The 10,478-nt window shown below is 54.5% G+C and overlaps 1 protein-coding gene across 1 annotated transcript; it reads right to left on the minus strand.

Moving 5' to 3' along the window:
- Positions 1–248: 248 nt before the first annotated feature.
- Positions 249–2,258, minus strand: LOC119325003 (1-aminocyclopropane-1-carboxylate oxidase 1-like). The gene is made up of 3 exons (XM_037598764.1): positions 2,042–2,258; positions 1,694–1,920; positions 249–1,200 (listed from the first exon to the last, which is right to left on the minus strand). Exons 1-3 carry the CDS (start codon positions 2,171–2,173, stop codon positions 567–569), a joined length of 993 nt encoding a protein of 330 aa, XP_037454661.1. The 5' UTR covers positions 2,174–2,258; the 3' UTR covers positions 249–566.
- Positions 2,259–10,478: the final 8,220 nt, after the last annotated feature.

The raw sequence follows: 10,478 nt of genomic DNA on the forward strand, positions 1-10,478 counted from the left end.
GACATGATCCGTTCATAAAAACTTGTTGAATATTCGTTAATCTCGTTGAATTTGAACTATTATTGTACTAGACTTATTTACATGCTATGTATTGATGATTTATGCTATTTTCCATCCAAATTTTGATGAATACCGGCTTTGCATAAATTTCGTCCTGTTTGTTAAATGTGGGTTGAAATGTATGCCGCTAAGGTTGGATGGCAACCTTTGCATCCGTGTCCGCAGACTTGTTCCCTGTTCAGGGAGGATGCAGGAGAAATTTTACGTGTAGCCGTTGAAATTGCCATTAAGGCAGTTAAGCTATCGATACCATAGTACACAAGTACTACACTACTCCGTACTACATACATCACGTAACCTCACACGTCACACGTATACTATTCAAAAGAAAGAAAGAAACTTCACTCACACGTACAGTAACACACACAAGCATCACGGCATGCACGGAGATTCCACCAGGGACAACAATACACACACAAGCAAGCCAAATTATCTACGGTACACCACATCAACATGTCCCAAAATGCTCTTGTCCAGGCCCTGGCACGTACGAGCACATGTACTTGTCACGCTGTGGCGACTGACGCGGCGTCCGCCTTCATGGCCTGGAAGCGCGGCTCCTTGGCCTCGAACTTGTGGCGCACGTACAGGTTCATGTAGTCCTCGAACACGAACCTCGGGTACGCGGCGCCGCCCTCCTCGCCCTCGTTCTTCTCCGTGGCGCCGGCAGCGGCCACAAGCGCCGGGGCCGGGAAGATGACGGCGTCGGCGCCGGGGTTGTAGAAGGAGGCGATGGACATGCGGTTGCCGTCGGGGCGGGTGAGCACGCGGTGCATCACGCTCTTGTACCGCCCGTTGGTGATCACCTCCAGCTGGTCGCCGATGTTGACGACGATGGCGTGGCGCATGGGCGGCACGTCGACCCATGCTCCGTCCTTGACGAGCTGGAGCCCGCTCACCTGGTCGTCCTGGAACAGAAGGATGACGCCGCCGGCGTCGGTGTGCGCGCGGAGGCCGTCCACCAGGTCGGGGCGTGGGCACGGCGGGTAGCTGCTCACCTTGGTGCCGAACGTCGGGCCACTGGAACCGGCCAAGGCCTGCTTCAGGTAGCCCTGCTCCAGGCCCAGGTTCTCGCACAGCAGGTCCAGCACCTTCTCCGCCAGCTTCTCGATCTCCGACGCGAACTCCTTCATCACTTGCCTGCAACGACGACACGAAGAAAGGCAAACAAGTGTCACTTGCTAAAAAGTGATTCCAATCGTGTTGGTTACTGCTGCTAAATTAGTAGGATTCTGATTTGCGCAAGCAATCTTATCTCCTGTTGATATCCTAGTGGCATTCCAAATCGTGCTACTATAACTGCTGCATGTTGTTTTTTGAGAGGCTGTACGTGTGAGGAATCACTTTGTGAGAGTACAAAATGTTTGGCCTAACAATAGGCTGCCTCGTCAGCAAAAGGCAAACGAGCAAATCTGTGGAATCTGGTGTTATCTATTGGTCTCTTATGTTATCCCTTATTATTATACTCCCTCCGTTCAGAATTACTTGTAGTAAAAATGGATGTATCTAGATGTATTTTAGTTTTAGATACATCCATTTCCAAGACAAATAATTCCGAATGGAGGGAGTACTTATTAGGGATCAAGTAGCAGTAGTTAATCAAGTAATCACGCGTGCGTGCGTGCGATCGTACCTGTACTGGTGGTCGAGGTCCGGCAGGTCGACGAGGTTGGAGGCGGGAAGGTGGCGGACGAAGAAGGTGCTCTCCCAGTCCACGTCCTTCACGTCGGCGCCCTTCTCGCCGGCCTCCAGCGTCCTCGCCGCGAACTCCTTGAACTTGTCCTCCCGGCATGCGTAGTGCGCCTTGCTCACCCGCTCCACCTCGTCCAGCAGCTCATGCGAGATGCCATGGTTCAGCAGCTGTGCGCACGGTCAGTTAATCATGTCAATAATCGTAATACATATGCCTGTTTTCTACAAAATCAATCCACTATAATTCCGCTAAACGAATTGTATAGCATCAGGTGAGTGGCAGTGGCACCTCGAAGAATCCCCAGTTCTCGCAGGCGTCGTGGATAACCTCCATGGCCGCGCCCCTCTCCTCCGTCTCCAGCTTCTCCATGTTGATCACCGGGAAGCTCAACGAGGCAGCGGCATTAGCAGGAAGTGCCATCGCTCCGTGATGACGCGCTCACTCTCCCTATCTGTAATTCTGTATGTGTGTTTGTGCTGGTTAGCTGAAGCAGAGAGTGTGTTGAGTGTGCGCTCTGAGGCCGGTGTCGAGTGCCGAATTTATAGGCGCGCGAGAGAAGGCTGGAAGACCGGGATGTAGGAGATTACGACACAGCTTAATTAGTTAATTACAGGGGACGAAAGCAACCGAGATATGCCCCAGTTAGCTGATCGGATCAGCGTGCGTGCGCGCCGCAACTTCGTGTAGCTTACCTGATCGACATATACATACTCTAACCAAGTTGTCTCCAAGAATATCGCTTCTTGCTAATCAATATGCCCTGATGGAGACGTAGCAGTATGATAAGTACTAACTGATAGGCTGATATTCTACTCTAGCCACTATTTTATGTACCTAACCTAAGTAGGGTTTTTTTTGGCGGGGGACTAACCTAAGTAGTGTTGATGAACTCTATGGCGTACCGATGGAGTTGTCTCTTACTTTACAGGTTGATAATGACAAGATTAGGCTGGTCATAGAGGAGAGTAACTTAGACTAGTGTCATATGCATGACACTAGTCTAAGTTACTACCTTCATAATACAAAGTAACATAACAGTAGTATTATGAATGGTTTTATTTATTAACTTGTAGACTCATCTTGTCTCAGAAAGCGCTATGTTACAGTAACATATTATGTTATCACCTCTCATTAACTACTTGCCACGTAAGCAAAATTTTCTTGAAATGCGCTATGTTACTATCTAAGTTACTCCCACTATGACTAGTCTTAGGCATAGTACACCTGACCTGGCCCAGGCCACATATAGTGGAGTTTTGCTGTCAACAAATATATTGTAGCACTCCAACATCGACCACTTGACTGAATGACTGCTGTCCGGGGACACCGGTCGATTGTGTACATGCACATGAAACATGGCACGTAACGTAACGTGATCTATCCATGGATCACTGCTAGAGCTACTAATTTTGGGCGCTGTCCAACTCAGCAACAGCCAGCTGCAGTAGCTAAATAGCATGTAGATCACTTGTTGTCCAGACTCCTGTATGCCGGTCGACTTAAAGCGGGAATGGGAGCACTCCTGTACGCATCAGCTCCTGCATGGTGCTTGGCAGCTGGACAACCAGACCCCGGCTCTGTCCCAGATTCACCCATGGATGGACAGCTCGAGCTAGCCTCTTCGTCATCCTTGGTCTGATCTCTACTATGATCAGCGTGTCCACCTGTCCCTTCCCCATAGTCTAACCTCTCCTTTCTCCTTTCTCCTTCATAGTAGGGGCCGGGTTAAGGTTCCGCTCTCCAGTCACTAGGGCCCATGACATTGTCCGAAAACTTATCTCGAGCAGTTCAAAAGAACAGCACACAAAGAGGTTTCAAAGCATGACGAGTACACACCTGGCCTCTGCAAGACTAGAATGCACCCAATCAACACTAACACGCAAACTCATAGTATCACACTGGCAAAAATCAAAGTCCGAAGCTCTACCTAGAAAAATGGAAAAAAGTAAAGATGATTCACGCCAAACAACTATTGACGCAACGAAGATGATTAAGTGCACACAAGTGGTACGTAACACAACCATTTTTTTCGAAAAGGGGGGTCTCCCTGGCCTCTGCATCAGAACGATGCATACGGCCATATTTATAAATAAAATAGGTTCAACAATTGTCTTAGAGTCATGAAACAAAATAAAGGTGAGCTCACATAGAGCCTCAACGCCAAAACAAGAAAAGGCCATAAAGCCACAACCGGCTGGCATAATAAAGATAGGAAAACTAATCGCCTATTCTATTACATGACCGTCATCCAAACCGGTTGAAGATATCCCGCGCTACCATCTCCCACCGGACAGATCCAGTAACCAAACGCTCACTGGCCTCCGTCGGAGTGAGTAAGGACCACATACAGATCAGCGCCGTAGCACGGAATACAACCAGTAGTGACCTCAACATCACAAAGCTTGGCCGCCCTCATGGTGCACCGCTGCTGAATGTCATCCACGTCCGGCTGAGCCTGGAGACGGCCACTCACCCAGCGCCCATCAGACATCGGATCCTAAATTCCTCCAAACGCAATGACCTCCTCCCGAGAGATCGCGGTCGGGGTCCGGCCTCCTGCCTCACCCCAACCGGCAGGCCGGACCACCTGCACGGGCTCCCCCGCAGCCTCGCCAGGAAGTGGAAAGGCAATCACCAAGACCTCAGATGCCTGGCGCTCCCTGCAGGACGGAGCCGGCAGCGAGGGTGGTGAAGGGAGTGCAAGGACCGCCTGCCCTCGCTCCCCACCCAACACCGGAGAAGCCACCAGCTCAGGCGCCGTAGGAGAAGAAGGATCCGAGGCCACCTGCCCCAAGCCCTCTCCCGAAGGTAGAGCCGCCACCAGCAGAGAGGTAGACACAATGGGAGAGGAGGTATCCGAGGCCACTTGCCCCAGACCCCCTCCCAACAAAGAAAAGGACACGGGAGCCACCTGCCCCGAATCCCCTACCTCAGTAGGAGAAGAGCAACCCGAGGCCGCCTGCCCCGGGACTCCTCCCGACAAACCAGCCAGGGCCACCGGCGTCACGTCCTGAGGAGGTAAAGCGTGTTGAGCACGAGAGGGAGTGGCCACTTGCCGACTCTCCTCCTCCTCATCCCAGGCCGGGGTCGACGAAGTCCCAAGATCCCCAGGAATAGTGCACACGGAATCCTCAAACCCCAAAGCAAGCAACGTGAGCTCAGAATCCTCTACGGACTCGACCCGATCACTCCACAGCCTCGGGGGTGCAGAAGAGGGTCCGAAAGACCCAAATCTCAGAGTCGTCGTAGGCACGGAGGAGGGTGGGGCTGCTCCATCCCCAGTCGTCGCGGTCTCGGACCCCGGTCCCTTGGACAGCTGTCGTCCAGAGTCCTCGACCGGCGGCTCCTCAGCTCCCGCACTGCCGTCACCCAAATGCATATCCACGTCGGACTCGTGAGCCGCCGCTGCCAGAAGGTTCTCATCCTCAAACTCAATAACCAGATCATAAATCCTGCCTCGATAAGCCCACTTAACCACTTCCGGCACAAACTCAGCGTTCAGAATACTAACCAGAACCCGAGCAATCCCGTGAGCTCTGGTGAACGCCATATCCACACGTTCAGGCTTCCCCACCAAAATGCCCATGCTGGCCACAACCCGAGCATCCTGTAACGGCTTGGAGGGCCCCCCGGAAAACCGCAACCACGCCTGAGTAAGCGGCCTACCCTGAGGCTCCACGTGCTTCCACTCATGAAACTCAAGGATGCAATCAGTTCCCGGCACTTTACACATCCCAAAACTCAACAACCTCTGCAGATCCTCCTCGGAAGAAAACTCAACTCTGAACATCTTATCAGCTAGACTGACAAGGTCCCACTGAAAATGCCCAGGGGCCAGCTCCCGAAGCCTCTGCACGATCTGTGCCTCAGAGACCTCCCCTCTGGTGACCTTGACAAGCCCAGTAGTCATGCTCGGTGTCTCATTTGTAACCTCTCGCTCATTCGGGGACTCGAAAAATGTTAGCTCAGCACAGTAAACTCCATACATCATGAGCGACGGTGCCTGATCTCGCAGTATCGGACAGTCCCCAGAGTCGTGTGCCAGCTTACCGCAGGTATTACATAACATAGCCACACACTCCGCAATGAAGTGGCCCTTGTCTCCACAACGATAACAAAGTATCTTTTCCTTCCTACGCGCCCACTTGAACGCCCTATCATACTCAACCCTATCTGACATCTCCGCAGACACATCGGCCATAACCTCGTTCCCAGAAACCTGAACAGTAGCAAGGGCCGTCACCACCTCCATAGCGTGACCAGTTAGCACAGGCTCCTCGGCAGCTCCGTTATCTATCATTTGGTCGACAACAACAGGTGGGGATGGAGGACGTGAACACAACCATACAAACTGAAAATTGTGCAAACACGAAGTAGACAACCCAACCACAGAGAGGCGTCTTTGGAGCCAAGAGCATCCATCAACGCATGTATTACATAGGTCACGGATAAACTGACGAGAGAACGGACCGGCAACATACCCCATTGGGAACACTTCGATGATCTCATGCCTACATAGCAAGTACATCGATGGTAAATCTGGACATGGCAACCTGCCCCCAGATGATACACCACGAGCCATCACTTCATCGCCATGGCCACTTTCTGTCGCCACCAACTCCGTCGAGCATGTGCCTTAGGCCAACTCCACCGCGCGACCCCATTTTGTCCGCATACGTCCGTTTGAGGTAAAATGGACATATCAGACGACCCAGCGCGCAACCCCATCCTAAAAAAACGTTCGTTTTTTGTCCGCTTTGCCCCATTCTGGGACCAAAGTTGGGATGGTTTTGGGTCTGAAACGGACACGAGCGGACGCTCTCTGCGTCGTCCTCGTCCGGGGCGTGTCCCACCCTGGCCCGCCTGTCATTGGCCCACATACCCACCCACCCACCCCCTCTTTCTCTCCTCCTTTTCTCTCCGGCGACAAGGCGTGCGTACGCGGGCGGCGAGGAGGCAGGGCGACCGGGCGCGCAGGCCACGCCCGCGCGTGCGTGGGGTGCGGAGGCCGGCGGCCATGGAGCCAGCAGCGGGGAGGACGCGTCCGCGGGGATGGCCGGTGTCATGGATCCGCCCACTCTGGAGCTCGACCACGCCACGTCTATGATGTCGCCGGCTGCGGCGTCTCTCGGGCCCAGCCTGTCGCCGTTCGCGCCGGCCATGGAGGACGCCAAGGGGGGCCCTTTCGGCCACACGCCCAGCTTCCTGCTCCACCAGCAACAACACCACCCCTAGCCACACGCGGCCTTCTTTGGCGCGCACCCGTCCTTCGAGTCGGCGCCGCCGCCGCCCAAGCGCCACCACCCAATGGCAGGCGCGCCGGCGCCGAAGCTGCCTGCTTTCCAAGGCCACCACCCGCGGCCGGGACGCCACTCCTCCGCTTTGCCTTCTACTTTAAGGAGGCTTTGCGCCTTGCGCTCTCCCCCAATGGAGAGACGCCCGACGGGCTCCTCGGCGCATGCTGCATCCACGTGCTCGACTTCGACATCGGCATGGGCGAGCAGTGGGCGTCGCTGATGCAGGAGCTCACGCAGCGCCGCCCAGCAACGGCGCGCAAGGTCACCTCATTGGTCTCGCCGGCGTCGCACCACCCGCTCGAGCTGCAGCTCATCCACGAGAACCTATCCAGCTTCGCCGCGGCCAGGGCGGGGTGTGGCGCGCGCGGGTGTGGCCGGGGCCGGGGCGCGGCATAGCGACTGGGGCGGGGCGGAGGGTGCGAGCGCGCGTGGACGGCCGAGCTCGCGGCGGCCGGGGTCGGGGCGCAGCGGAGGGCGCGGACGCGCAGGGTGGAGCTGGACCTCGCACCGGAGCTCGCGGACGCGGCCTGCAGGCGGGTGCGAGGTGGCACGGAGGCAGCGAACATTTTTGGGGTTGGTCGTCGCGGTCGGCACCTCGAACTGAAGCCGGACGCTCATGTCCTTTTTAACACCTGTCATCACTCCAAACGGACGAAATCCGGATAAAACGAACGTCCATTAAGGATCGTGCGGTGGAGTTGGCCTTAATGGCCCGGCCATCTGCATCGTCGACCTTCATGACGGGCACAACCGACGCGCACCAGCTCCATGATGGATCACTGCTACCCGCCGCCGTGCCTCAGCCACCCAAAACAAGGCACCGAGGGGACAGGGAAAGCACACATTGATAGTGTAAACTATGGTTGCAATCCAGGCATAATAGAACATGTGTCTCCTTTCTGGCGTCTCCGAATACCATTTCTTGGAAATTCAATGCATTCAACATATAAAGTTCAATTTGTGGCGGTGATTTCTTCCCCTCCACGACTCCCTGTGCATCTTTCTCTTGGCATATCCTTGTTGTTTGTATAAAGCTCCCCGGAAACAACCTACGAGTTTGTGCATTAGTTGCATACATGCCGAAGATAGAGCCTGCTTTGCTCTTTCTTACTAGTAGAGATAAATGAACATCAAACGGTCGCAAGCACTTGGTAGTTTTTTTTTTTTTGAAATTCTAGTTTACCTCTGTTTTATTTGCAACATGCTACTTCAAAATTAAGAAACTCGCAGTAATAAGCACGGGCAGGTTGCTTAGCTTAGCTGGCTAGCCTACCAATACTAAGAACTACTCCCTCCGTTCGAAATTACTTGTCGCAGAAATGAATGTATCTAGACGTATTTTAGTTCTACATACATCCATTTCCGAGACAAGTAATTCCGAACGGAGGGAGTAGATGATGCCTCGCGCTCAGCCGCACAAACCGGGCTACAACAAATGCATAAAAATGTGCTTAAAATGACAAAAACTAATGAAAAAAAACAATTTAAAATTAATAAAATATGAAGTATGTAACAAAATGATGTATAAAATAGAAACCTTGAATTGAATTTAACGTGACGCCCAGCTGTAACAAACATGTGAAGCCTGAACTATATATTTTTTTTGCTTCAAGCGTTTAATACATCTATCATTCATTACCAAAAAAGCATGACTTGATTACCCTGGGAATAACGCATACATGGCTTGATGAGGTGGTACGGTGTGCATACGAGTATGTGCATGACTTTTGATGTCACACAATTTCTACCGGATGACTATAATTTATTGAGATGAAGTGAAAGCTGTTATGGCGCTGCTAGAAGGAGGGCGCGAGAGGGCCGTCCGGGAGCCTTTTGTCCATGGCCAGACAAGAGGGAAGAGATTTCCTTCTTAATTCTTGCTTGATTAGATTGATACATTTCCTCTCTTTATATAGAGAGGTTTACTTGACTCCCAAGCAAGACTTACTAGACCCCTAAGCAAGCGACCCTTATCTCTAATTAACCCTAAGACTAATGGCCCATTAGACCCCACCTGGACATGCAGCTTGTACTCGAGCTGTAGCCTAACCAACTTATAACCATGACTCGACGCAACACAAACCTAACATCTAAAAACAAGTCTTTTACATCTCAGCTTGTTTTATAATTCTCAACCTGAAATGGACTGGGACGCTTTATTTTAGACCCCTTAAAAAAAGTGGACACCATCCGCACGTCGGACATGCACGTGTACAGCCACCTGGATCCCATGGACACCACCTGGACAAAAGGAGTGCATGTGTATGACCACCTGGAAGTGGTCGCAAGAGTGACCAGCAGAGGCGCCCTCGCGGCGGCTGGTGGCGGAATGCAGTGGTGCTACAAGGTGCGATGCTGTTGGTGACACCATGCCATCTCCTTGCCGAACGGCTGTTGGTTTGCACCGCACAGGGAAGAGTAGAGGGCTTGCGATGGAGAATGACGAGGAGGGGTGCGCCCCCCCAACCGCCGATGTCGCAGACTTTGAGGTCGCTGCCCACGGGGAAAACAGCATGCCCGCCGCCCGTGGGGGAAACCGCATGCCCAAGATCCCCGACGCAGCGGATGAGATCGAGGTCCTTTGCGCAGCGAAGGGCAACTTGGAGGAGCGGCAGCTGCAGACCACACATCTCCCGCACACGCCGACGCGCTAGGAGGCCGCGCGCAGCAGCCTGCAGCCTCACCACCGCCGAGACGTGGCGGAGCGATCCAAGACGGAAACAGTGATGGGGACGGCGGGGACTGGACTTGGTGAAGCGGGACTCCCGCCGGTGCGATCGATGCGGGACCAGAACTGACAGGCGGTGGCTGCTGCAGCGGCTGCTGTGGTGGAGCACCGGGCGCGGCGGACGCCGCCAGGAGCGTCGGCTGCCACTGCAGCCAGAGCTGGGCCATGGTGGCGATGGATGGCAGCTGCAGCGGCTACTGCAGTGGCCCGGCGAGCGCGGCGAATGCCGCTTGGTGCGGCGGCTGCCACGGCAGTCACAGCGGCGCGGGGGCGGCAATGGGCGTTGGAGGCGCGGCGGGAGCGGGCGGCGGAAGCTGCAGCTCGGGCTGCAGCATCCCAGCAAACGCCGCGGAGGCCCCTAGATGCGGTGAGTACCACGGCAGGGCTGGCGGCCCTGTGGCGGCGGTCGGCAGCAGGGGCGGCGGCCCGTAGGGGCTGGCCAGGTACAGCCGGATCCCCTGGACGGCTGTGACGAGGTCGTTGAGGACCCCGGTGATCTCATCCGGGGTGTAGGCGGCGGCCGATGGTGCGGTGAGGGCGCCGACATCTGGGCTGTGGCGGTGCCGGAGGATGCGACCAGCGGCACGGACGGGGAGGGCAGCGGCGCGGTGTAGATGGTCAGCGGCCAGGTGGTGATGGTCAGCAGCGGAAACGACGGGATGGGCGGCGGTGAGGACATGATCACAACTGAGCTACCTGA

Source organism: Triticum dicoccoides, chromosome 6B, assembly GCF_002162155.2.
Source record: "Triticum dicoccoides isolate Atlit2015 ecotype Zavitan chromosome 6B, WEW_v2.0, whole genome shotgun sequence".
NCBI lineage: Eukaryota > Viridiplantae > Streptophyta > Magnoliopsida > Poales > Poaceae > Triticum > Triticum dicoccoides.